Source organism: Kwoniella europaea, chromosome 1 (assembly GCF_036810445.1).
Source record: "Kwoniella europaea PYCC6329 chromosome 1, complete sequence".
Lineage (NCBI taxonomy): Eukaryota > Fungi > Basidiomycota > Tremellomycetes > Tremellales > Cryptococcaceae > Kwoniella > Kwoniella europaea.
In genome coordinates this window covers 3,500,175-3,526,558 of record NC_089487.1, presented here as the reverse complement: position 1 = coordinate 3,526,558, position 26,384 = coordinate 3,500,175, and the positions used below count along the sequence as shown (strand labels likewise).

Below are 26,384 nucleotides of genomic sequence, written 5' to 3'. Positions count from 1 at the left end.
TCAGCTCGATATATATATATATATATATATATAGCTAATTCATGTACATCCAAAGAAAGAATCGATTGATCCTCTACACATCACTCATTTCTTTTGACTATCCTTCTATAGGTCGGTCGAACGAGATACCGACATAGAGATTGGTCGAAAATACCTTCTAACCCACCTGACCTCTGAGAGAGAAAAAGGAAAATATCTAAAGTTGCAATTGACTGGAACGACATTCACCACTAAGAAGAACACAATCTCAAGATGCCTTATATGCATCAATACGATTATATCTTTGCGATTGCGATTCTGTGTGAGTACATTCATTTTCTTCGGGCATAGGAAGCCACTCATACTAAAACATCCGCTCTTATAGTCGCCGCATTGGACGCATTCAATATTGGTGCCAACGAGTAAGTCCTCACTCATCCATCTTCCCAGTATCTGATCTTGATCAATCCCCGTACGCATATCAATTTAATGCGATTTATGTTATAGCGTTGCCAACTCGTTCGCTACATCCGTATCATCTCGTTCCCTCACCCTCCGTCAAGCATGCCTCGCCGCAGCCGTGATGGAATTCCTAGGAGCAGTCCTGGTCGGAGCAAAAGTAGCAGGCACAATCAAAAATGGAATCATCTCCCTATCGGCCTTTCAATCTAACGCAGGTGTCGAAATGTTAGGTTTCACCTGCGCATTGGTGGCATCAGCAACATGGTTGATGATTGCCACTCGAAACTCTTGGCCGGTCTCTACAACATATTCAATTGTTAGTGCTCTGGCCGGTGTAGGTGTGGCTATACAGGGTAAAGATGCCGTTCAATGGGGATGGAATGGCTCTAAAGGTATAGCAGCTATCTTCGCTGGATTCATTATCGCTCCTGGAATTTCAGCTGGTTTTGCAGCTGTGGTTTATTTGATTACGAAATACGCTGTTTTAGAAAGGAAAAATAGTATTAGAGCAGGAATGATGATTGCTCCCGTTTATTTCTTTACTGTTGCTGCGGTTCTGACTATGTCTATTAGTAAGTCACTCATCTCTCACAAACTTACTGTCCAACAAGGCCACAGTACGCTAGATGGTGGTATGATCTAATTCGATATAATAGGCTGACGGTAAATGATCTTAATTGTTTGTTTTGTGATAGTTTACAAGGGTGCACCATCCTTAAAACTCGATAAATTATCTCAAACTACCATTGCCCTCGCTATCGTCTTAACGGGATTAGTCGTAGCCATATTATCGATTTTGTTCTGGTTACCTTACGTACATGCTAAAGTGGTTAAGAAGGATTATACGATCAGATGGTATCATTTTTTCTATGGTCCATTGCTTTGGAAAAGACCTGCTCCGACTGAATCACTGGAACATGCTCATCAACATGTACCGGATTATAGAGTATTAGGAAGAGATAATGAGAAGAAGGGCTTTGAGGAAGGTACTCATCCTTCTACATTACCTATTGATGGTAAGTCTTGTACTATAGTATATCGACTTGGCATAAAACTAACATTGGTCAAATACTATTACTGTGTGTGCGGAACTTACAGGTCAACAACGACAAGAAGAAGGCTCACCAAACCGAGCCAAGAACCTCGAAATTGAAGGTGATCTTGAATCGCAATCATCTCCCACCAGACCTCATAAACCCGTTCCATTGGAGGAAGTTGAAGTAGATCCTAAAACTCAGATCGAAGGATTATGGTTATTACCTAGAAACCTTTGGGTTATACTTCGATATAAAATTCCTAAGATTCTTCTTCATGGATCATCAGTACTTTTCTTACAAGTCTTGACAGCTTGTACTAACTCTTTCGCCCATGGTTCGAACGATGTTGCCAATGCGTGAGTTAATTTTTCCGCAAAAATATTGCATCACTTCCGTATTGACATTCTGAGATTCTGACCTTCCTTTGTTAGTGTCGGTCCATTCGCTGCTGGTAAGTCTCCTCTTCGTTTTAAGCACGGAGGTTCATGTTATGTGCTGATTTTTCCCGTTTAGTATACTACGTATGGTCCCACGGCGAAGTTACCCCCAAAGATACACCCACTCCAACTTGGATCCTCGCATTTGGAGGAGCGATGATCGTCATTGGTCTAGCGACCTACGGATACAATATCATGGCTGTGTTGGGTAACAAGCTTACCATGCATTCACCTTCTCGAGGATTCTCAATGGAATTCGGAGCTGCCATCACTGTCTTACTTGCCTCGCAGTATGGTATTCCCGTTTCTACCACTATGTGTATTACGGGTGCTACGATGGGTGTAGGACTTTTATCTTCAGGTTGTGAGTTGTTTCTCAGATATCGATAATCTCTGCGACTGTGTAGGGTGCAGAGCTAACTTGAGATCTTGATGACGTATAGTCAAAGGTGTTAATTGGAGATCGTTAGGATGGATCTTCTTAGGTTGGGTACTTACCGTTCCTGTAAGTTCATCCTACCTAACGCTTAAGCGTAAGGAACAGTAGACCAATGCTAATCAATTCGTTGTTAAATGATAGGTCGCCGGTGTAGCTGCCGGTTGCTTGATGGGTATCATCTTGAATGCTCCTCATTTCTAATCAATCGAGAGGGGTTTGGAATCTGTGTGAACTTTTGAATACATCTTATCTTTTAATACATATAGACTTTGTCTTCTGTTTGTGTTCCTCGTATCCCGCTGGAGAGTCGAGCACGACGTATTATAATCGATGATATGACTGGAAACATAGAAGCATGCAATGATTGAAATACAATGGATAAAAATGAAAGACTGAAGCTGAGTATGCCACTCTTCGCTATCCCATCCCTTAGTTGATTTATTTTGACCTCCACTTCCACTCGCTCACCTCGCTCTTCAAGGGATATATGATGGCTCATTCATCACCCATTCGAATTGCTCCATCTTTCTGACACCCCTCCCATACTCAAATTCTCGGTAAGCACGAGAGCGATGCTGTGAGGTGTTTTTTAGTCATTATTCAACATTGGAAAGCAAGATGACCACGTCAATTGCATCTCACTCTACATTCCTCCAAGACATCCTCAATCGTCAGACCAAAAGGCGCAAAACGATAGACCCAGACTATACTTTCCCACACCAACCTGAAGTACGTTCCAACAACCATCGCGAGCCTTCGCCAGTCAGTGAATCAACTCTAGGAGACCTGGCTAGTAAACGAAATGTGATTAATTATGTGAAAGAAGAAGAGACTATCAGGAACGATTATTGCGATTGGTTCGCGAAGTCGAAAGAGAATGAGTTCCCGAGTAATTGGATATTAGGAGCGAGGGATGAAGAGATCTGTGAAGAGTGAGTGCAAGTCATGCTAACTTATGGGGATGTTCAGTCTGAGTTCGGACTATCATCCTGTCTAGTCATGGTCACATACCATCCGTCCACTAGCTGCTTGCTCGCCCTCTTTGTTCATGTTCTTGACTGAATTGCCTATGTCCACAAATGACCGACTCGAGGAATCTTAATTGACTTATGACCATATACAGATATCCAGCTCTTAAAAAACTCATGAATTTAAAATCCTCTCTCGTCTCAAATCACTCTCATGCACCTCTTTACCTCCAACTTCCATCCGACTCTCCCAGTGCAGTACAAAGCGGACTGGGCAACAACAAATTCGATGTCATCTTGATTAATCCATTGGTATCATCTTGGGAACAAACATCCAACTTTCCTATCCGTCAGATATCATCCGATCCAAGTTTCGTATTCCTTTGGGTGGGCAAGGGGGATAATGAAGGGTTGGAGAGGGGAAGAGAATGTTTTGCGAAATGGGGATTCAGGAGGGCGGAAGATATAGTTTGGGTGAAGACGAATAAACAAGACTCCTCTCCAAAGACAGATACTCACGCTGCCGACGAAGATCGTGAAAACGCGAATACAAATCCAGAGCAAGATGGAAGTTTAGGGTCGCAAAGTATGACGAAACGAAGAAAGATCGAGAGCGGTTCATTATTCGCTAGTCAGAAGGAACACTGTCTCATGGGTATAAGGGGAACGGTCAGGAGATCAACGGATATGAGATTCGTACATTGTAATGTCGATACCGATGTGATGATCTGGGAAGGAGATGACGGTGAGTCACATACGTGCCGGCCTGTTTTGACTTGAACCCTCCTTAAAACGGTGTCGGCTTTCCGCTGACCTGTCACTCTTCTTGTTAGATCGTGATTCTCCAGTATTCCCACCATATCTCTACACCCTCATCGAAAACTTCTGTCTCGGTACCAGACGACTGGAATTATTCCCCACATCGCCCAACCCACGTAGAGGCTGGGTCACGGCCTCTACCACCCCCGTCTCTTCTATCACAACAGAAGAGGTGGTCCCATTCGATCATACAACTTATACAGTGATGATAACAGAATCAGATGGTAGACCTGTGTTACCCTATCATACAGAGATCGACTCCTTACGTCCTAAATCACCTCAACGTCGTCCACGAAATCTACCTGGTGGAAGTGGTGGAGGCAACTTGACACCTAACAGTACAGGTAATAGACCAAGTCCGAATCCTAATCCGACTTCTTCAGGCTTTAGATCACAGAATAGACAACGCCAACAACCTCAACAGCAACGCAATATGGGCATGAGCATGCAGGGCTTTAATCCTTTCAACGGGCAGGTAAATAATCCTATGATGAACCCTATGGGAATGATGGGCATGGGCGTAGGTATGGGTATGATGCCATTCGGGAATAATCCTTATGGCCAAATGGGAATGGGAATGGGTATGGGGGTTAATCATGGCCAACCAGGTAATTTCGCTCAGATACCTATGGGTATGCAAATGCCCATGCAAATGCCTGTGGGAATGGGAATGGGGATGGGGATGATGCCTTTTGGAGGAGGTGGGGGTGGGTTCGATCCGATGAATATGGGTGGATTCAACCCTCAGCAAGGTCAAGGAAATCAAAATCAGCAGAATCAAGGTGGAATGGGGTGGCAAGGGAATTGGTAGTGATGATTCGGTGGACCAGTACGAATTGGGGTTTTCATGGCGATTAACGAAAGAAACGACGAAAGAAACGATTAATGACGAATCTATGTATGTAGATGACAAAGAAACACGTGTAATGATCCAGTACAGTTCAGGTTGCGGAACGCTGATAAGGGGGTAAGAGTGCAAGGAGACGATACAAGGGGTAAACAGAAGTGCAGCTGTATCATCTCCGCAAATGCAACCCCCCAGAAAATGAAGACGCAGGAGCAACATCCCGCTCTTTCAACACGGCAGACTAAGGTACATGAAGGGAATGAACACATGTGCATAGAAGATGTAACATCGCGACACTAGTTAAGCTTCACTAAATTTCCACATCTATGATAAAAGTACCAAACAACGTCAGCAATCTGTCAGCGCATCGTTGTTTACGAGAAACTCAACTTACCTGATTGGTATTACCCTCGAAACAAGGCCAAGTCTGCAAAGACTTCTCACTGGCGTAAGGTTCGTCTGCGCCTTGATGATGTTCGGACCCTTCTTGAACATCCAAGCATTTCTGATTGCCATCTACCATACAACGATGATCAACATCAGTTACAATCAGACTCTGAAGTATGGCTCAAAGGCGGTTACTTACCGAAGTAAGAAATGATCTGTTGGTCGACATGTTTCCAATTTTGAGCTGAGGTGGTACCGCCCGTACATTCCTGGAGCTGCAGACCGCTTCCGTCATCGGAATCATCGCTTCCCCTATCGATACAGAGATTCGGATTGCACTCCAGAGCAATAGACAAGAAACCTCCTTGATCTTCTTCGGAACATGTAAATCTTTGCAGGTGCGCGTATGGGTCGGAATCGTCGAAACATGTGGAGCTGCGATGTTAAATCAGTGCTGAACTGAATGAATTAGAGGTGATATTCGAGTATGACATACATCTGGATAGGAGCCCCTACGACGGCTCCACCACGCATGACAGTAACACAAAGGTTATCTTCGCTGGCGGCTGGAAATAATGTGTCAGCTTATGGTACATGTGACGACGCGAAGTCGACTCACGTTGAAGTTTAGAAGCTCCTTCTTGCCTTTCGGCAAATCTAAGAGGTTTGGCAACGGCGCTAACAGAAGCGATCAAGGGGAGAATGGCGAAGAGAGTTTTGACGAACAACATTCTCGTATATGCGTTTTTTTTGTTTTTTTTGTGAAGTTTTGTCGTTTAGAGAATGACTGTCGGTGTGACTATATTATTATGAATGTAAGTTATTGATAGAATGACTGGTTTATTTCTATTTCTAATTTTGTGCACACTAATTGGCTTTTATACGACTGTCTTATTAATGGAGAGAGAAAGAGAGCATCGATCCTGGAAGGATTTACTATTTATATATGTTGGCGATAGTCTGAGGTATTACATTATCGCCAAGATATAATTTGAGCATATAAAGGTAGGACAGGGTACATTCAAATGAAAAGATCGATTGTAGTGGTTGTAACATCGTGAAAAGTAGCTGTGACAACGAAGTGTTCCCTCAAAGGTACTAACTGCCTCTTTTCTACCATCTGCTTTGTCTTGAGCAGCTCTGGGTCAAGCACCCAAAGGAAAGCTATCTCACATAAGACAGCAACTCGAAACTTCACAGCTTACAGATGGATGGAGATGTTTCGTACATATGACACCGCAAGAGGATAAGGGCTGATCTTTCGATACGCCACAAGCAGTCCCCTGCTACTGATGTTATGTTGATTTGTACGCAATCCTCCCGCAAAAAGCCTGGGGGCAGAATGTTCGGATCCTCACGTCAGTGGCTCGATCGTTCTTTCAGGATACGATTTGCTTGGCATGCAGTATCCTTCCCGCACGCACCAACGAAGCGAGTCCACACAGATTGACAGTTGCATGCATATACAATACATAGAATTGGAATATAAACATTCCGGCTGCCTATGAACTGATCTTTTTCGACGTACTTCGTTTGACTATTTAGGATACGGTGAATTTCTGACTTCAGAGCAAGCGTCAGGTCAGCTTTGTCGTGGTCCTAGCGAACTGTCTCTGGTACTTACAAGGGGATCATCCATTGTCCAACAAGTTTGAATGTCTAATTCAGAGTGACTCTTCTTGTGGAAGCAGTACGCTGTGATGATTCATACCAACCAGCTCACTCATTCCCTGTCTTGCTCATCGAGAACGGGGAGATGACTCACCATTTTGGAAAGAGAGGAACCCATCGGTGGATTTGCTGATCAGTTGACCGTTGGTATTAGCACCGCAGGTACCGAGAGTCAACACATCTCCGCCCTGAGCTCTACTACCTCCATCCAAGCAGAGAGAAGGGTTAGATTTGAGGGCGATTCTAACCTTGTCCCAAGTAGAGGATGAGGTGACGTTGAAAGCTTCAAGAGAAGGATTCGAACCACATGCCTCGCTATTTGTACGGAAGGTAAGCTTCAAATCACACACCAATAGAGACGGCAAGAAGAGCCAACATACAAGCCTACACTGGCACCGGCCGTTGCGCTTGAAGCAGTGATACACAGGTCGCTGTTGCTGGCAGCTAAAAAGATGTCAGCGTCCTCATGGCTGTAGGCAGATGGAGGTACTCACGGTGGATGGTACCGGTGACTGCTCGAGGAACAGCGGAAGCTGAGGCGAGCCCGAGGATAGGAAGGATAGTAAGTAGAACACCGGCCAACATTTTCACAGAAAGTGTTATGTGGAATGAAGATGAGTAGGTTGGGGTCTTACGACCGAGAATCAATGGCTTTTATATGTTTCCTTTTGCATGCTGACACCCAACGTTCACGTCCCGGTTATTGCGGATCTGTCAGCTGATGAAATGGACCCATCGTAATGTAGCGGAAGAGCGATGATACAAACGAAGTCAAGGAGGTAAGGGAGATTGATTGAGGTACGCGCAGTGCTCCCTTTGAGCCTTCGATCGAAGGGAGGTGTGGGATGTACTGTACTGAGGACTCAGTCGAGGCTCGAAACTTCATCACCGAGTATCTGATCGCGATGTGTGAGGGACAAGTGATTTGTTCATGTGAATAAAACGTCTGGAGAGGCTATTTGGTGCCGCGGCGCTGTTGTTATGTACGCATCAAGTTAGATCCCCGGAAACACTTACATCTTCTTATTGTTCGACTTTCAACGAGGAACATACGGTGGGGAATATGCTTAGTAATTGTTCCCAGTGATCGAAAGGTGCTCTTCCGATCCGGTGCCTATTGCAGTAGTCGATGTGTATTCTGGACCGGAGGCGGAATACCCAGGAAGTCTAGAAGGAGCATTGACCTCTTGCCATTCTGTCAGCGGCTGACTTGATTGAGTGGAGACAAGAGGCTCGAAACTTCATCACCGAGTATCTGATCGCGATGTGAGGGACAAGTGATTTGTTCATGTGAATAAAACGTCTGGAGAGGTATATTGACGCGGCGCTGTTGTTATGTACGCATCAAGTTAGATCCCCGGAAACACTTACATCTTCTTATTGTTCGACTTTCAACGAGGAACATACGGTGGGGAATATGCTTAGTAATTGTTCCCAGTGATCGAAAGGTGCTCTTCCGATCCGGTGCCTGACACACAATTGCAGTAGTCGATGTGTATTCTGGACCGGAGGCGGAATACCCAGGAAGTCTAGAAGGAGCATTGACCTCTTGCCATTCTGTCAGCGGCTGACTTGATTGAGTGGAACAGACAAATGAGGAGGTGTATCGTTGCTTGCGTGAGCGCCCAAAGTTGTCAACCAACTTGACTTCCTTTCCAAAACTTGTCCGATGTCCAATGTTCTGGAACGCACTGCTCAGAACAGCCTGTATGCGTTGTCTCGGTCACCGAGACGGATAATCCACCGTTATAATTCGAAGCGGCCATAAGGGATCATAGCACGGATTTCAGCGAGCGAGGCCATACCCTCCTGGCCCTTGAAAGGGAAGTCATCAGTGGCGTGGCGGCATTGATGTGGCCTGAAGTCAAAACCTGGTAAGACAATCTGATACGACAGCTCCTATGGTGGACAAATACCGTGAAGGGATGGCGGGATGAAGTAGGGTGGCACCAAGTGGATTGTCACTCCTTTCAGGATCAACAAACTCTCGATACTAGCCGTTGTTTTATGTTCTCACAATGGTCTGCCTTGATCACTGTATGCAGCCTCATCTCCAGTGAATATCATTGGTGTTTAACCAGCAAGAAAAAAAGCCAGGATGTCTGAGTATCTTAATTCACCTGAGAACGGTATCGAGACGACAAATGGACATACATGTATAACCTCTGTAACCTGGGATACCATTATCAGTAAGTCAACAGGATCAAGTCTGAATGAGATCAAGTGGATGACGCTAATGTGGATATATACAGAGTGGGTGATCATCCTGATCATATCTGAGATAACGATCTTCATAGTATTCATGTTGCTCCGAAGTAAGCGGCATTCGGCAGATCAGGAGGGGGGTATCGCACTGGTGAGAAAGAGTAAATTATCTTGGAAGTTGGCAAAGAAGAAGATGAAAAGAAGGCGGAGAAAGAGGAAAGAATAACGCTGGGGGCCTCATATTCATGCATGTATGCGGTCGTCTCCAGCGAGAGCTCAGGTGGAACACGACGTTGTTTCGAGCGAGGAAGGTGATTTTCATGTGCAGTAGGCCACAGCCAGCGATGGTGCTTCACGCGGCTTCAAGACACCGTCTCTCCACTGTGCAATGCCTGATCGAGTGTCTGGATTACTGCCACTGTATGTATGTTTGACGTACATTGACTTAAAAGGAAGTGTCTGACAAAAGAGTGATCAGTCGTAGCCTGGTGTTTCAGGAGCGGTGGCTTTTCTATATCGTAGCTCATCCAAATCGGTTTCTTAACATTACATTGGTGTCGGGGGGTCTAGTGATTGATCATATTTTATCATCGACGATGTTGGAGAATATACCAGGGGTAACACTTCCAATAGACGGATCAGTATGTCTAGAAGGATGGCTAATGCTGATAATCGAGCGTAAGTGCTGCGTACGCTATGGAACGATGCTGATCAACTTCCTGTTGATCTCGTCAAGTGACGCTTGGTACTCTTGCCCTCATCCTGTTCACTCTTGTTGCACTGTCTTTCCGAGAATGTTACCTGATTCATCGATCGAGGAAGGAGAAAAAGGTAGAAGAATATGAACATGGGCTGTTGGCGGAGAAAGCTGGGAAGACGGGAGTTGATGAGAAGGTGGAATAAGGCTGAAAGGCATGAATCAGTAATCCATCCGAGGTCAATAGATGTATTGCTACCGATACAAGTTGGTGATCCTTCAATTGGCAAGATGCTAGGATGATGAGGATCGGGTACAGTGGTCCAGGGGACTTTCTTTGAACTTGAGGGTACGAAAGGGGTCCTTTAGGTGTTAATTTCTCCTAATTGATACGTACTCTCAAGGGGTATGTAATGAGAGTAACAATCTAGTCGACGTACAGATGCATGTGCATATATACCTTGTATATTAAGATGTGAGAAACGAGATACTGTATCCCAATAACTTATTCGACTCACCATTCACCCCCTGTCCACCTTTCCACATCGACCACCCATCACGCAATCGTCATGGTCTCACCCAAGTACGAACGCTTCACACTTGCCCTCGACGATGATGCAATCGATTTCTTCCCCAATGATGATAACATCCCTTCTTCTGGTAGTAGTGATGGATTTGAGGAAATAGTCTCAGCTACTTTGTGAGCGTTGATCTTCCGAAGTATACCGCAAGTCTAAACATACTCTGGACGATATGGATTGCTTGGAATGCTGGGGCCAAGGGGGAACTGGAGTCTGACGATCATTTGCTGACCACAGGCCACATTTTGCAAGAGTCGAAAGTGCCATAGGCACCGTCTCGGAAATGTGGACGGGCTGTTACAAGTATATAGCTTCAAGTCTCAAATCACAGAATGAGTTGTTAACGATCTCGGATATCTGGTTCAAAGGCAAAGGCTAATTGTAGTCCGCTTATCCTTGTTGTCGCTTCTTAGACGTCAAAGCAACAAGGCACATACCATCTTGAGAATTCGGTGGCTCCATCGAGGATCCAATCCATTTGAGATTGTGCGAGGGGGCTTAAGCGAAACCCATTGCTGTTAATGTGACCTTGTACGTTGTAGCACGAAAAAAGCGCGTATGCAAAGTATAAACTTCACCGTGTTTCAAGATTGCATACTTGCTTTATTCAGTTCTTAGAATCGGGATGCCGGATGTGGAGTATGTCACCTTTGAATCCGTGCCGGTCGATCATCGGGTTTTGAATCTTACACGAATCATCTAAGATCGACTGACGTCAGTCACGCATTCACCGAAATTTCAGGAGTGTTGAGGGCAATCGAACAAACAATTCGATTTCAATGGGTTACAAGTAGAAGGTATACATAACATTCATGATTTCTGGATGCATGTCATTTCTCCCTTCATTGACCGCTCTTTTCTCTACAACGCTTCTTACAATCACACTTACACTTAATCGCTACGTACGAAGTCACTTTCGAACAACATGTCATTTATCGGACTTAATCTCACCAACAATTATTCCCTCTACGCCGTTCCTGTAGCTTGGGCCGTAGCGTACGTACATGTATACTCCTATTTCACGCGTACTAGTGGAGGAGAGGAAGCTGATAGTAGAATTGTTGATATAGCGTCGCACCCCATTTCTACGCTATAGCGCTGTACAATTCTGAAAAAGCTGTTGGCTCACCTAAGTGGGACAATACAGTAAGTTATCGTCTGCTCGTCATCTTCTCCATAAACATGAGGATTTGGCTGATGTCTGGGTTCTTTTATTCGCAGGCACCCAAGAAGAATATCGCCAATATCAAAGAAGCCAAACTCTCACCTGCTTCACAAGGTAAATATTTAAGAGCCGAAGCTGCCCAGCAAAATAGTTTACAGAATTTGCCCTTGTTCGCTGCTGCCATCGTGAGTCTCACATCTTCCCCTAAAACACTTCGTCCGGTCAGTCAGGATAGACCGCTAATGTCATTCATCTGCTGTATGGTAATAGCTCGCTGGTAACTTCGCTAGACTATCTCCCTCAATCTTGAATACTACAGCAGCAGTGTATATACTTTCTAGAGTAGTATATAGTTTCATCTACATCACCAATACCTCTGGTACGTTCCCCTTCTTCAGCATACTCACGATTGAAACATATATAGAAGTGCTGACATGACCTGATATGCTGTGGTACATAGAACTTTCCGCCAACTTGCGATCAGCAACTTTCCTAACTGGTGTGGCCACTTGGATGTCCCTTTTCGTCAGAGCTGGCAACAAGTTGTTCTAATTGCAGTCACATGGGAACTTTAGGAGGCGAAGATGTAATTGGCTGTAAATCATTGAGAATGGGTTGAAGAGATGACTGGGTATAGGAAGTGTAGATCACTTAGAAAGATAGAAATGGTAGAGACATGCATCTGGTCACATCCGTTTTTGATTTCTTTTCCATCAACAAGGTGAACGGATAATTTGCGCTGGACAAGGCTCGGTGCGCTGATTGGTAAAGGAGGAGAATTATTCCTTGGATCTTTAATGGAAGTGATGCTATGTTCTCGTCCACATCCATCCATAGGACGCCAAGGGTTATGGGTTTGCCTAATTTGTCATGAACGTATAGTAATGCAGGATATTCGCTTCAAAACCATGATGCGAGCATTAGTTTCACCTGTATTCATGATGCTTTACGGTATTTTCCTCGGGATATGACGATATCACATTAAGGTGCCTATCGTATACAGCTTTCCCGATTATTGCACATGCTGTCAAGATGTCATCTGTTTCTTTACCCCATCAACAACATTGTTATACGGGAGAATACGATACTAAACCACCCACGCATAGCTAATCCTACGCTGTCATCATCATCAATCTTTCCACACCAAAGCCATACTTCACCACAAGCAAGATGTCATACGCTTATCTAGCTTCTGCACCGGGATTGAAGTTCAATTACTCTTTATTCAGCGTACCCGCAGGATGGGTAGTGGGGTTAGTCTTCAGTACCTCGTTTCCTGATCTGATAATATGTTATAATTGAAGCTGACTTGGCCGGGTACGGGATAGTATGGCTCCTCTGTGATACGCTATAGGTGCAGCTAATTCCGCTGCTCCTGGTACATACCAAAATGCAGTATGTACCTCTTCTCAATGACTTATCATATAATCACTTACTGTTCACTCCATGTAGAACCCCGGTGAAAGTTGGAACAACCTAGACTCGGCACCTATATCCCAGCAGGTGAATTATATTTTCTACTCACGATCTAAGGATAGCTGATGGATTGATTCTGTTAGCTTAAAAGAAGGATCAAACGTGCTGTTGCAGCCAATAACAATACTCACGTGTGAGTTCTACCTATCTCTGAGCCATCTCATTCCATTTGTACATACATATATTGACCTCCTTAATTTAGTAATCTCCCTCTGTTTGCAGCTGGGTTAGCAGCGGCCAACGCTTCCCATGTCGACTCCGCTTCTCTGCATTTGTACTCGGCTGGATTCCTGGTTAGCAGAGTAGCATATAATCTGGCTTATATCCTCATCGAAGAAGGTACGTCACTCGCATCTGCTTTGGTCCACGCTGATGATGCGGTTTTGTATTGCCCCTCAGAGAGCTATTCATGGTTCCGAAGTATCTTCTATTGGACAGGTGTTGGATCATGTCTCACTCTGTATGTCAAAGCGGCTTTGAAATACAAGTCATTACCTTGGTAGAAAGTATATAGAGGATTCGAGTACCGAGGCGGTGTTCTGCATGCATGATGTAGATACTGTTGCTGTTCAGCTCATTGGTATCGCTCGCTGGTAGCAATCGTAAATGGGTGGCACACTCCGAATTTCTCGGGAGTGACCCTACTTCGGCTTGGCGTTCCGAAATGGGACACCGCACAGTACTGTACCAACTCTGCTGCTGTTATATACCATCTCTTCCAGTTGTATCTTTCCACTTCCCTCGTCTACGAGCGTTTTTCCCCTCACAAAATGTCATACGCCTACTTAGCTTCCACTCCAGGTCTTCAATACAACTATTCCCTCTATGCTATTCCAGTAGGATGGGTCGTTGCGTAAGTCCTAGCATCTCCACCTTCATCAGTGGACGGGTGGAGCTAATGAGTGGATTCTAATAGGATGGTGCCGTTGTGGTGGGCTGCACCTATAGCCAATAAAGCTTCTAGAGGTACCTTTGATAACGCGGTATGTAATGGTTTCTCCGTGCACTTGATCATATTACTGATCGAAGGCGACAATTGACCGAATAGAACCCGAAAGATAGTTGGGCGAATATCGATTCGAAACCTATCCCTCAGCAGGTGAGCTACTCCATGCCATGCGAGCAAGCCTGGTAGTGGTCCTTGCAAGAATATGGGCACTGATGTGGACTTGTGGATAGTTAAAAGGAAGAATTAAGCGAGCTATAGCTGCTGAAAACAACACCCACACGTGAGTTTAATCCACATCTTACCTATTCATTCCATCACTTCATGCTCAGACCTTGCTACAATACACCATCAAGAGGCTGACCTCTCGTCTGATATGCAGGAACCTACCTCTCTTTGCTGCAGCCCTGGTAGCAGCCAATGCCGCACACGTAGATTCTTCCTCACTGCATTTCCACGCCTCAATTTGGGTAGTTAGTAGGATAGCTTATACTTTGGCTTATATCTTTATCGAAGATCGTAAGTTCCTTCATCCCGCAAAAACAAAAATCCTCAGCTTGAATGAGAATGATCTGAAATGAGATGATCGTGATACAAGTCTAATGAATGACTGTTCTTTATGTGATTTAGGTAAAAAATCATTTATCCGTTCAACTTTATTTGGTGTAGGAATCTATTCTTGTTTTGCCTTGATTATCAAGGCTGCTAAGAAGTACTCCGCTGTACCTTGGTAGATCAAAGCATCAAATACCACCACCAGTGGGGATAATTGAGCTTGTGATATGGAAATGCAGAACTGGAAGTGTGATGATAGCAGTGGAATGAATGGGACAACAGTGCCCATGTCAACACTTGCCATGGGTATATCGCGTATAGACGTTTTATAGATATATGGTAGAAATCAATAGATGTTTATACGCGATATATTGGAATTGGTAGACAGGGTATATGCTGATGCAAGGTATATTTTACACAATCAACGACAAAAAAGGGACCCTTCCTTCTCCTTTACTTCAACTTTCATTCTTCTCCTTCTGCGATTCGGTTATTCATATTTCTCTCCACTTTCGATAATGTTTCCTTCCTTTCAGGAAATTCCTCGTTCACATGGGGATCGAGACCACCTTTTATACCTATCTATGTGTCTGATATGTCCCGCATCATTGTCAGCTAGCACGCCAGATAAAAGCCCCAGATAAGCTGAAATCAAGCGTATATACTCACTCCACTATTTGATGCGGTACGCTTTCACCCAACTGTCCAGCTATCCTCTCGAGATTGATAAATCCCTGGTTCACTTTCATCCTTCAGTCGTAAATAAATGGTATCAGCTGTAGCCTTTCGGTGAAGAAGATTGGGCGTTAGCTTACAGGTAGTTTGGTACCGCATCTTCCATACCCTGTCCTACATCCCCTGCGCATATCTCAAGCTCGTACAAGTCTTGCGATAATTTCAACAACTGAACTTCCAACTCTGCTCTCAGAGATGCTTGATCTATCGGTTCGGCATCGCTGGTCGAGGGCTGTGGGAGCATACTTGATCCTGGTGTAGGTGCAGGTGAGGGCAGTTGACGAGGGGCTAGTGACATTATGACATGATATCATGTGTTGGAAAGATGAAATAACGATGCATGAGAGCTTTTATTGTTGTTTTTCCAGTCAATACTTTAGTGTAGTCCTCTGTAGGCCGCCAGAAGGATGTCGTCGGCGTCCACCGCGAGGTAGTTGCAGTAAGTGATGATGTCACCGGATACGATGTGATATGACGCAAGCTGTCTGTTGGGGAATGAATGGTCGTGAGGTCAGTGAGATGGATGAATGGATGGATACCAATGAGTGAGTCTGACCCACAGCTTCACTAGGAGTTACCCGAGAAGCAAGCACAAGAAAATGAAGTACGCTCTTCTGTCCCTTCTGGGCCTGATGGGTCTCGCCCAGTCCAAGGAGCTGCAAGATGTCTACACGCCGAAAGATATGCTCTCGACTCCTCGACCGCATCCTGCTATCGCTTCGCCCGATGGTGCTCACGCCGTATCAGTGGTGGATCAGTGGGACCCAGAAGATGATAAGTGAGCTGGTTCACCTCCCGCCGAGATAGCCAAGCTGATATCTCGTGTCTACGTCAAATAGAATCCATCGTTCAGTCTACCTCCTATCCCTTAACACCACTCATACCCTTCCTCCTTTATCCTTATTCAACACCAGCTCCGCCCAAGCCTCGCAATTTCTATGGCTGGACCATGCCAACTTAGCTTATCTAAACGGATCTTGTCTATATTCGTTCTCGATCGAATACAATATCACGAAACCACCTACGACGCCTGCTTCGTCCCCCAAGGAGATCTTGACTTTCCCAGAAGGTGTTAATCCCACTGGACTCCAATTTGAACCCAAGAGCGGTTCGTTAGCTTTCTCAGGTCAGGTATGGAAAGAATCTGGTGACTTAAATCAGACCTCTAAGTATGACAAATCATGGGAAGAGCGAAGTGATTCAGCTTGGGTATATGACGAATTGTTCGTAAGACATTGGGATGAATGGAGGGTACCAGGCAAAGTATGGACTTTGGGTGCGATCAAGCTCAGTCACGAATCTGGGGTCTGGCAAGCAGATCATCATGAAAAGGGAGAGAAGTTCGTCAATCTCCTGAAAGACACTGGACTGGTGAGCTGCTTAATCCGTTTTAAACATCAAAAGGATTGCAGCTGATTTGTTTTATAGTACTCTCAAATGGATCCGATCTCATCATTCACACTCACTTCCAACACTATCGCAGCATCCATCAAGACTCCTCATCTGAACTACGCAACGCATACAAGAGAGGATATATACCTTTTGCCATTACCGGGTCATACCTCTTATTCGTCACCCAAACATCTGACCCCTCATTCACACGGTGCCATCAGCGCTCTCACTTTCTCTCCTGATGGGAAGAAATTAGCTTGGTTGGAGATGAAGAAGGATGGGTACGAGAGTGATAAGAGGGTGATTGTCGTTCATGAGGAAGGTAAGGGCATTAAGAGGTGGACGGAAGATTGGGATAGGAGTCCTAGCAGTCTGACTGTGAGTAAGGCCGAACACGAAGGCAGCACGACAAGTAGCTAATTGATATGATCCTGTATCCAGTGGTCGCTCGACTCCAACTCTCTATACTTCACTGCAGAGCATCACGGTCGTATCCTTCCTTATCATCTTACACATCCTGATCATCTCCCTACTCCGCTATACTTCAATGGATCAACCACTTCCATCACCCCTTTAACAGAGAGAACAATTCTATTATCTCAACAATCGCTGACCTCTCCGTCGGACGATTTCATCCTCACCCTCCCCGATCCCAAGAAGAAGCACGGAAAACCCTTGGGATTCGCATCGGATGGAAGGGATAAAGATGGTGATAAATTACCTCATGATTCCCTAAGAAGGCTCACAGCATGGTCAGCGAGGTTCATCAAAGATAGACTGGAGGGTCTGGAAGGAGAAGAATTCTGGTTCGAAGGTGCCGAAGGGAAAGAGGTGATGGGATGGGCAGTGAAACCTAGAGGATGGGAGGAAGGACAGAAGAGGACCTGGCCGTTGGGTGAGTCAGCTTGTTCTCAACTCGGATGGCCTCAAGTTGTAAAAGCTGAACATGGATGATAATATCTGACAGCTTTCTTGATCCAGTAAGTCTGCTGCCCGTTGTGCGTTTTGTGAAATGCAGAGTAGCTGACGATACTATCGATACTATTCTCAGTGGTGGCCCTCAAGGTGCATGGGAAGACTCATGGTCTACTCGATGGAACCCCGCTGTATTTGCTTCTCAAGGGTACTTTGTGATCGCTATCAATCCTACTGGATCTACAGGCTACGGGCAGGACTTTACCGATGCGATACAAGGCGATTGGGGAGGAAGTGAGTTAGCTTCCGAATATGGTTCTGCATCACCGGCTGACATAGTGTTTGCAGAACCATTTAAAGATCTTTTAGCAGGATATCAAGCTGCTTTAGCGAAGTACCCCGAGGTGAGCAGCTATGTCACGGCCTGCTACTGGGAGCAACAAGCTAACTTTACTGTTGTTTGATAGATCGATTCCGATCGTACCGCCGCTCTTGGTGCTTCCTACGGTGGATATATGATAAATTGGATTAACGGCCATAACGATCATTTTGGATTTAAAGCACTTGTATGCCACGATGGTGTATTTGATACTGTTACTACTTATTTCTCGACTGAGGTGAGTTCTTCTCTTTTCGTCTCTCAACATTCTACCGGAATCATCCTATGTGTGAGAAGCAAGGCTAACGACAACGAGCGGACAAACAGGAGGTCTGGTTCCCTACCCAGTAGGTCACATGATCAGGATCTTGGAGATATCTATTGATGGGGAAGCTGATACCAGTGATGATAGGGATTTCGCTGGTACGCCCTTAACATATCGCGCTAACTACGAGAGGTAAGTGAGCTCAGAATGGGTTTTTCGGTAGGCATTTGTTGACATTGCAACTCATCCAGGTGGAGTCCGGTCAACCATGCTGTCGAATGGACGACACCTGAATTAGTCATCCAAGGAGGTAAAGGTGAGTTGCTATGTACGCTGAGACATTACGAAAGAGTCGCGCTTGACTCACGCTTTTGATAGACTATCGCTTGGAGAATTCTCAAGGCCTGGGTGAGTGATTGATGTTAGAATATTTTGGAAGCGTCAACTGACCTCCCCTCTTAAAGGTGCTTTTACTGCTCTCCAAACGTAAGTGATGGATGAGGTTGTCGATGATCCGCTGATGATCCCAATGCTGAACCTCTGGACTATATGTAGTCAAGGTGTTCCAAGTAGATTTGTATACTTCCCTGACGAGAATCATTGGGTAAGCAATTTTTGAGATGGAGTTCTTTATCTTGATCTTTCCACTTCATGTTGCTGATATCTTGTTTTGATAACAGGTACTCAAACCACACAACTCGCTCAAATGGCATGTAAGTCGATCATCGTCCCCACTCAATTCCTCCAACGACATCAGGTGCTGATTCTACTTATATGTCATAGCACGAGGTGTTCAAGTGGTTACAGGAATGGGTAGGCACAGCTCATGACGATAGCGAAGTATCTGAGCAGGACGTTATGAGACCAAAGTTCATCATTCAAGCGTAGTCATTATCGAAAAGGCAGCTTACCGTTCGGAACGGACAGAATAGTCATGTAATTTCAAATGATCGAGATGCATGTGTTTAGGGACAAGGGATGAAAAAACAGTTGACTATGCATTCGGATTCAGTATGACCCGTTTCCATGGGCTTACTCTTACTATCTCGACGAATTATCACCATAAAGAGAGGCGCAATATTCTCTGTACTGATCGTCCGTCATTGTCTGTACGCGCGATGCAGTATTCATCAACTCAATCTTGTTAGTAGAAGGAAAGCAAGGCTTTTTTACCTACACATACAACCGCAAGAGAATGAGAATGGTTAATGAGATTGGCATTCACTCATCGTATGATACATTCGATGACAGCTATATGATTAGATTTGTTCATGTCTCGAAACTTCATCCAAATTGCATGCAGATTTCAATGTGGTAAAATACGGATAACAGTTCTTCTCGGAATGGTATCGTATAAAGAGTACCACATTGGAGATCACTTATTGCCATACTTGTATAAGAGAGCCTTGGCCTCCTCATTGGACATAGTTGGGACGTCAGAGTCTGCACCTAGATACACGGTACGGTGATATAGAAAACGTCCTGAGGAGTCCAATACGGGCTGATATCGTAAGCTGGGAGGTTGACGAGCTTCAGCAGAAGATGGTAGAGATCCTTGTGCATTTGACTGGTTCCCACTAGAATATGTCGTTGTCGCTAGTCTAGAGGACTCGGTTCTGGCTTTCACGCATTCGGGATCCTTGGTCTATGTGAAATGATATTATAAGTTGATGTTTTGATAATGTGATCTATTGGGAAAGGGGGTTAGCGAGGGATAAGATTGCTCACACAGTAAGAACAGACATCTCCCTCTTGAGGAACGACGTTTCTATAGGGTCTTATCATTATACTGCAGGCTGTGCCCGTGTGCCTCGCGCTGGTTTGACAATCGCAATAGCATGTAAACCTCGTCTTGTCGGTATAATCTCTTGAAGTCTCAGCCATATTGAATCTGTAGAGTTGTGCTGTCGTTGACAGTATTTGGTAATCTCAACTTGATTGAGAGGTTATTGCTTGGGAAACAAACACCAGCCTTTCTCAAGTTCTTTGCCCGCTTTTTATACCATTAGTAAGGGACGGACAGATATGTCCTGTCGGACATATGTATGTCCCTTGCAATCAATATTGACAAAGGCCAAGAGAGAGGACACTTCATTCATCCTCTTCTGACAGGTTTCCCCTTTCTAGCAGCGGACCAAGTACTGAAACACCCTCAATCGCCCGCTCTCAAAGGTAGACAAAGTCCGACTGTGGCTGACTGTAATGATGGATTCTGTACATTGCTACTACTCCTCGCCGCTCACGAACTCACTGATTAGTACTCCTTGATAATTTGATGTACTTGCTGCAGAGGTGGAGTTGCTGAACCATCGATCGACGTCATCTCCGATGCATCTAACTGCACACTCAGGAGCTTGGGAGACTCATGAGTAAGTCCTTGTCATCACTGGAAAATAGGGCACGCCAGGGAATAGGTTCGTATCAACTGTAGGGTTTCTTGGAAGACTTTCCAATTGGTATGGTATGAAGGGGAACGAATGCGGTCAATGCATAACTGACATACCAGATTTGAAGTATGTAGGATTTGAGGGATGTTCTCAGCTCAATGGCGAGCCTAGTCCCTCTCAGCCCAAATCAAAATGCCGGTGGCGATTGTGGCGTTTCGATCCGCTGAATTTAACGTTCGACCGAAGATACCAGTAAGATAAGCTTACCAGCCTATTGCATGTGCGAATGAATCATTAGATACTTCACATCTCTCCAAACATGTAAAAGGGACAAACAATCGAAAGACTGGGTCTCATTACCTTCCCACCATCTTTAACCTATCATTCATTTACCCTTCAACAAGAAATAGACCCTAAATTTGATCCAACACTTCCGAATTTCATTTCGAGGCGTCTCGGTGTATCAGTGGCGTTTTCTCGCTCAGATCGAGTGATCATTCCACCTTTGACCTACGTGAGTCCATGGACTGCACCGAACTTTGCTTGAATCAGCCGAGCATGGGGATCAAGCATAGCATGAATGATGCACTTTGATGCTTTGGAGGAATGCGCCAGGAGAGGAGGATGTTTGATTGACGATCCTTGCACCCCTTTAGTCGTTAGTGCCTTAAGTGTCCATCCGAAACATCACGATCAAACACACACACACACACACCGAGGGCAGATCAGTGCGTAATAAAAACGAGAAACATCAAAATGGTCAAATCTCAAAGATCGTCCACAACTCTGTTCCACCAATGTCCGAATAATCATCATAATCATATTCAAATCTCACAACCACCTACCACACCTAGTCATCATCCTCACCAGCAGTATCAACATTTTGGTGAAATCTCGTTGATATCAACTCCATTTCCAGCACTGACTTCGAGGTCTAATCAGCAGGATCATCCTGATGTTCGTGCGAACGTGAATGTGAGCGTGACACCAGGTAACCGTGCAGTATATGCACCAGGGTTACAGAACAATAGTCCTACACCAGGATCACCTTCGCAAATTGACCCTTTCGGTTCACAAGTTACTTCACCCGCTCCAATCCAGCTACAAACTTCATCAAGACCACCTTCAACAGCTTTATCATCCGGTGGATCACCTTTACCAGGTTCGAATCATAGCGTGGTTACACCTAAGATCATATTGGCCTCCCCGTCAACTAGTACGATACATTACCTATTTCCTAGTATTGATACCAAGAACGGCATCCATCTTTCTACTTCAACCCCCACCAATACAGCCCAGGAGATTTTAGGTGGTCAAAGTCAAAGTGATGGTAAACCCTTAAAGAGAGGGCAATCATTATCCAGAGGAAACTCTGTAAGGCATAGAAAGAACCATAACATTCCTGAAAATCAACAATCGCATCGTGAAGTACCGGGACTGAAAAATAAACGATCTCTCCCCACTCCCAATCTAAAGCACCCAGCGGAGAAAGAGAATTCACCCAATCCCACCAAGATCACTGGACCAATCGGAGGAGTGAGAAAATCAGATATATCGAGACCTTATCCATCACTTTCTGACGAAGCTAGAGATTACTCGAAAGGATATTACGACGTAGGGCCGGAGACAGACATGATGGGTACTCTGAGACGGCAACCTGGTATGAATGACCTGAGTGGCAAAGGTAGAGTGGGAATGGTGGAAAGTCATGATAATGTGGTAAAGAGTGGAAGTGGAATGAAGAGGGGAGAAAGCGTTATATTGAAGGAGATTGAAAACAGACGTGAAAGGAGAGGATGGGAAATTGGTAGTAAAGTGAGTCAACAATTTATAACTTCGAAATACGTGCCAAGTGGCTTACTCATGCATGACTCTAGCCTTCGCATGGGAACGATCCTATTGAGCCAACATCACCAAGCACCAAGACCAAGACCTCTACGAATGTTACCCGTACCCAAGTCAGAGGTGCTAATCAGAAACCCTACATCCCACCGATCACCGTCATCCAACAACGGAGACGAAGTCAATCCTTAACTTCACCTAGACCTGCACCTTCTCCACCGGCTGATCCTCAGAAATCGCCCTTACTTCCTGCGCCAGACTTGGGAGATCCACTATCCCTATCTGTCGTCATCCTTAGTCCCTCTTATTCTCATTTCGATTACAGTCCTGCTGGATCTAGTGCAAGTTCCATGTCAAGAAGCCAAAGTAAAAAAGGAGGATGGAGTAAAAGGACCAGTGCCATCTTCCCTTTGTCCGTTGCGATGTCAAGGGGAGATACGAGGAAGGGCCTAGGGGCTTATGATTCTGCTAAATTGAAAGCTCAACAGGATCTCGAACAGAGGACCAATTGGACTAATACTGGACTGGAAGGTAGAATAGCATCGATCAAACGATCTGTCTCACTAAGGAAGAAAGACAGCTCAGAAGAACCAGGAAGGAGAACACGACCTAGATCACAGTCGCTAACCACAACGAAATCTATCAGAGGATTAGATGAGGCACCGCCATTACCTTCACCATCTCTCATGAAAGGTGGATATATCCCGTATGGTGGGGAATGTACTTCCGAAGGGTATACAGGGGAATTATCAATCGATTTAGGAAGTAGGTATCATCCCCAACATCTAGAAGGATCTTCAACTACGTTAGAAATGGATCTCGCTTCTCCACGATCAGCCGAAACCTCCATCTTCCCCGCTTCCACCCCTACAAGCTTAGAACACAACCACCATCTCACTTCCAGGAGCGACACCGTTATGATCGAAAAAGTGATAAGGATCGTTGGAAGACCTTTACATCCAGCCTTCAACGAAAGTGAAGGTTCGTTATCGATCCTGGCTCCTTCGACAGTAGGATTGGGATTCTCTCCTGTCGGTACACCAGTATCATTACCTGATTCCTTACTTGAAGAGGCCATAGACCTGACTGAGACCGGAAGAAGACTTTCAAGTCCTATGATTGAAGCTGTCATTACACCTCCTACACCACAGAATCAAGGTATATTACCTAGACAAGCTTTCTTAGCTCCTTATCAATGCCACCGTCCCGAAGATCAACATTCACATCAGTGTTCTCCCTCTCTTTCGGCTGGGTCTACTGGATCGGGAACGGGTAGCCAGAGAATACCTCGAGGGTCGTTGTTATTGGCTCAAAATAGATTTTACATCCCTTCTTCACATGCTAAACCTTCACCGCCAATGCCAGTCGCTGTCAAAATTGGAGTGGGAGTTGGAAGTGGAGTTGGAGTGGGTAGAAAACCCTCCTTGAGATCCAGTAAATCCCTTGGACCAGGTATCATGAAAAGAGCCTATGCTCCTGTTAATTTCAAAGCGGATGACAATGGTAATGGTCAGCTTGGTCCATGTGAACCTTCAAGTTCTACGTCTTTTGGAGGTCTGTTAAAATCAGCTTCCATGAGATCAACTACCAAACGATTCTCAAGAATTTCGCAAAATATCGATCAGCACACACATCAACAGCAGAATTATGGTACGGAACGGATATCATCTACATCATCAATGAGATTTAGGTCTCGACCTTTGACTGCTTTCTCAATTTGTTCACCATCTGATGCTATCGAACCTCTACCTCAGTATAACTCGCCTTCATCTGGAATGGCGATGGAAAACAAAGGTCAGACACCATCGCAATCGCAATCGCGAACTTTAAGATCGAATAGATCTTCACCATTCTTATCTGCAAGTAATTCGTTGAGGATATTATTTGGTAAAGATGGATTTGTCGCCAAGTCCCTCTCACAGGCATTTGATAAAGATCATAACAACCATCAGCATCACCATCAACCTCGAGATAGCGTATACAGCGAGAGAGAGAGATCATTGTCACCTAGATCTAAGGAAGAATTGAAACTTCGAATATCAAGTCCACTTGAAGCTTCACAAAACTCTGAAGGAGCAAAAAGAAGACATAGAGCTTTATCACCAGAGTACGAGGAAGAGGCTAGAGAGAAGGGAAGAGACGCAGATAAGAAATGGCGAGAATCAGTATTGCAAGAAGCTCTTAGTATATCCATATCTAACTCATCGAGTCTACACAAACCCGCCAACTATGACAAAACCGATGGTGGTGCTGTGCCGAGGATGGTATCTTCTGGATCTAAAAGTAGATTAGCGATTCCCGATCAACTTTTGTCAGCACCGAATATACGTGATTCAACCATCAGTAATGGAACGGATGGATTGAGAGGTATAGGTGAAAGTATGTTAGTTGGGAATGGGGTGAACGGAAGTTTGGAAAGTAGTTTGAACCTTAGAGCTGTCATGATGCAAGACTGGAACGAAGGGGAGAAAGTGAAGGAGAATGGTAAAAGTAGGATGTTGGAATCGGTGGGGCGAGAGGAAAGTATGAGATCAGCTCCCAGCATGTGAGGTCGATACTTCCTGATTTACTTACCGCTCTTTGTGTTTGCGTTGCGTTTGCTAATTTATGAGATATCTTACAGTTACTCTAATAACGCTTCCACATATTTCGAAAAACCTTCAACTTCCACACGTAGATTACAAGGAAAAGGTTTACCATCTTCTTTCTCAATAGCCGAGTTGACTAAAGGTAAAAAGTCAACATCGAAATCGAAACCGAGATTAAAACATGAAGACACGAGCGATAAAATGAATATCAGACAGATTAGTCAACCAATACCAATATCAAGTCCATTAAGTTATAAAGATCGAATCAAAACTTTTGATTTGAACGCTACCAATTTTAAAGAGGAGACTATGGAAGAATTGATCGATCCTTCCTTCCGAGATAATTCCCGAAAATCGAATAGTAATAATGGTATTAGAGGATCAATGAAGGGTAGGAATGTATCAGCTACATCAAGTATATTTGGTCTTAGGTCAAACTCGAAACGACCCGAACCTTCTTTGGGCCATTCGACGAACAATTCCAAGACCGGATTTGGGTTATCCTTGAGATCGTCTTTAAGAAACAAATCTGTCGGAAAGAATGGTATTTCCTCGAACGACTATCCCACTACCAATACCACTGTCACAAGCAGTAGTAAACGTGCCTCTTCTCATCAACACCATCATCCCGCAGTATTAGATACCCTCTTAGACAGAGAGGAAACCCTCCAATCAGAAGATATCGATCCCACCTGTACGGGTACAAGTACGAGTGCTTCCAATGATCGAGATAAGTTGCGTAAAGTCCTTGAATGGAGAGACGAAGTTGGCGAGAACGAGCATTTAGCTAGGTTAGAACAGAAAATAAGAGGGTTCGTGGTTGATGAGAGGGAAAGAGTAAGGGGTATAGGAAGGAAGAGTATTGAGGGATAAGGTGATTGTTGTTCGTGCATCAGGTTTGGACTGGTAGGTACAACATTAGTCGGATTGTCATGGGTCTTCATTGTGATATATTCTGACTTTAGTAGTGACTGTCAATTGTTATCGGAACGGGGAAAGGTAAAAATTCGGCCAAGGAATCGAAATTGTCAAGGGACTTTGCTTGTACTTTTTTATAATGATATTACGAATTTCAATCATTAGCATTACGAGATGTTAAATTTCAACGATTTTCATGAATTGATGAGATTTTGTCTTTCAAGTCCATCATCATTGAGTTCAATGGGTACTGTAGTGATGCAGCGAGCTGACTGATTCGTACTCATCGATC

At 44.6% G+C, this 26,384-nt stretch overlaps 11 protein-coding genes across 11 annotated transcripts; 8 read left to right on the top strand and 3 right to left on the bottom strand.

Moving 5' to 3' along the window:
• Positions 1 to 252: 252 nt before the first annotated feature.
• V865_001331 (uncharacterized protein) lies at positions 253 to 2,555 on the top strand (the record flags this gene model as incomplete). Its single annotated transcript, XM_066225150.1, has 9 exons — positions 253 to 301; positions 365 to 401; positions 487 to 1,013; positions 1,137 to 1,457; positions 1,540 to 1,834; positions 1,910 to 1,929; positions 1,992 to 2,279; positions 2,359 to 2,420; positions 2,496 to 2,555. The coding sequence occupies 9 exons, from the start codon at positions 253 to 255 to the stop codon at positions 2,553 to 2,555; spliced, it is 1,659 nt and encodes a 552-aa protein (XP_066081247.1).
• Positions 2,556 to 2,972: 417 nt separating this feature from the next.
• On the top strand, positions 2,973 to 4,952 carry V865_001330 (uncharacterized protein; the record flags this gene model as incomplete). Its single annotated transcript, XM_066225149.1, has 3 exons — positions 2,973 to 3,286; positions 3,478 to 4,067; positions 4,156 to 4,952. The coding sequence occupies 3 exons, from the start codon at positions 2,973 to 2,975 to the stop codon at positions 4,950 to 4,952; spliced, it is 1,701 nt and encodes a 566-aa protein (XP_066081246.1).
• Positions 4,953 to 5,288: 336 nt separating this feature from the next.
• Positions 5,289 to 6,106, bottom strand: V865_001329 (uncharacterized protein; the record flags this gene model as incomplete). Its single annotated transcript, XM_066225148.1, has 5 exons — positions 5,289 to 5,312; positions 5,383 to 5,504; positions 5,575 to 5,810; positions 5,872 to 5,941; positions 5,995 to 6,106. The coding sequence occupies 5 exons, from the start codon at positions 6,104 to 6,106 to the stop codon at positions 5,289 to 5,291; spliced, it is 564 nt and encodes a 187-aa protein (XP_066081245.1).
• An 810-nt stretch (positions 6,107 to 6,916) lies between these two features.
• V865_001328 (uncharacterized protein) lies at positions 6,917 to 7,631 on the bottom strand (the record flags this gene model as incomplete). The annotated part of the gene is made up of 5 exons (XM_066225147.1): positions 6,917 to 6,934; positions 7,000 to 7,070; positions 7,141 to 7,361; positions 7,427 to 7,490; positions 7,541 to 7,631. 5 exons carry the CDS (start codon positions 7,629 to 7,631, stop codon positions 6,917 to 6,919), a joined length of 465 nt encoding a protein of 154 aa, XP_066081244.1.
• A 2,886-nt stretch (positions 7,632 to 10,517) lies between these two features.
• Positions 10,518 to 10,908, top strand: V865_001327 (uncharacterized protein; the record flags this gene model as incomplete). The annotated part of the gene is made up of 2 exons (XM_066225146.1): positions 10,518 to 10,648; positions 10,767 to 10,908. 2 exons carry the CDS (start codon positions 10,518 to 10,520, stop codon positions 10,906 to 10,908), a joined length of 273 nt encoding a protein of 90 aa, XP_066081243.1.
• A 546-nt stretch (positions 10,909 to 11,454) lies between these two features.
• Positions 11,455 to 12,246, top strand: V865_001326 (uncharacterized protein; the record flags this gene model as incomplete). Its single annotated transcript, XM_066225145.1, has 5 exons — positions 11,455 to 11,525; positions 11,600 to 11,675; positions 11,751 to 11,879; positions 11,965 to 12,073; positions 12,155 to 12,246. 5 exons carry the CDS (start codon positions 11,455 to 11,457, stop codon positions 12,244 to 12,246), a joined length of 477 nt encoding a protein of 158 aa, XP_066081242.1.
• Positions 12,247 to 12,864: 618 nt separating this feature from the next.
• V865_001325 (uncharacterized protein) lies at positions 12,865 to 13,673 on the top strand (the record flags this gene model as incomplete). Its single annotated transcript, XM_066225144.1, has 6 exons — positions 12,865 to 12,958; positions 13,049 to 13,089; positions 13,147 to 13,197; positions 13,254 to 13,303; positions 13,373 to 13,509; positions 13,570 to 13,673. 6 exons carry the CDS (start codon positions 12,865 to 12,867, stop codon positions 13,671 to 13,673), a joined length of 477 nt encoding a protein of 158 aa, XP_066081241.1.
• Positions 13,674 to 13,940: 267 nt separating this feature from the next.
• On the top strand, positions 13,941 to 14,850 carry V865_001324 (uncharacterized protein; the record flags this gene model as incomplete). The annotated part of the gene is made up of 6 exons (XM_066225143.1): positions 13,941 to 14,023; positions 14,087 to 14,153; positions 14,219 to 14,269; positions 14,350 to 14,399; positions 14,499 to 14,635; positions 14,747 to 14,850. The coding sequence occupies 6 exons, from the start codon at positions 13,941 to 13,943 to the stop codon at positions 14,848 to 14,850; spliced, it is 492 nt and encodes a 163-aa protein (XP_066081240.1).
• Positions 14,851 to 15,203: 353 nt separating this feature from the next.
• On the bottom strand, positions 15,204 to 15,704 carry V865_001323 (uncharacterized protein; the record flags this gene model as incomplete). The annotated part of the gene is made up of 3 exons (XM_066225142.1): positions 15,204 to 15,261; positions 15,341 to 15,421; positions 15,487 to 15,704. The coding sequence occupies 3 exons, from the start codon at positions 15,702 to 15,704 to the stop codon at positions 15,204 to 15,206; spliced, it is 357 nt and encodes a 118-aa protein (XP_066081239.1).
• A 301-nt stretch (positions 15,705 to 16,005) lies between these two features.
• On the top strand, positions 16,006 to 19,245 carry V865_001322 (uncharacterized protein; the record flags this gene model as incomplete). Its single annotated transcript, XM_066225141.1, has 15 exons — positions 16,006 to 16,184; positions 16,246 to 16,777; positions 16,835 to 17,176; positions 17,240 to 17,693; positions 17,780 to 18,007; positions 18,062 to 18,117; positions 18,181 to 18,330; positions 18,420 to 18,439; positions 18,505 to 18,549; positions 18,609 to 18,673; positions 18,736 to 18,765; positions 18,822 to 18,843; positions 18,913 to 18,961; positions 19,038 to 19,070; positions 19,141 to 19,245. The coding sequence occupies 15 exons, from the start codon at positions 16,006 to 16,008 to the stop codon at positions 19,243 to 19,245; spliced, it is 2,310 nt and encodes a 769-aa protein (XP_066081238.1).
• A 2,255-nt stretch (positions 19,246 to 21,500) lies between these two features.
• V865_001321 (uncharacterized protein) lies at positions 21,501 to 26,047 on the top strand (the record flags this gene model as incomplete). Its single annotated transcript, XM_066225140.1, has 3 exons — positions 21,501 to 22,559; positions 22,622 to 25,131; positions 25,210 to 26,047. 3 exons carry the CDS (start codon positions 21,501 to 21,503, stop codon positions 26,045 to 26,047), a joined length of 4,407 nt encoding a protein of 1,468 aa, XP_066081237.1.
• Between the last annotated feature and the right edge of the window lie 337 nt (positions 26,048 to 26,384).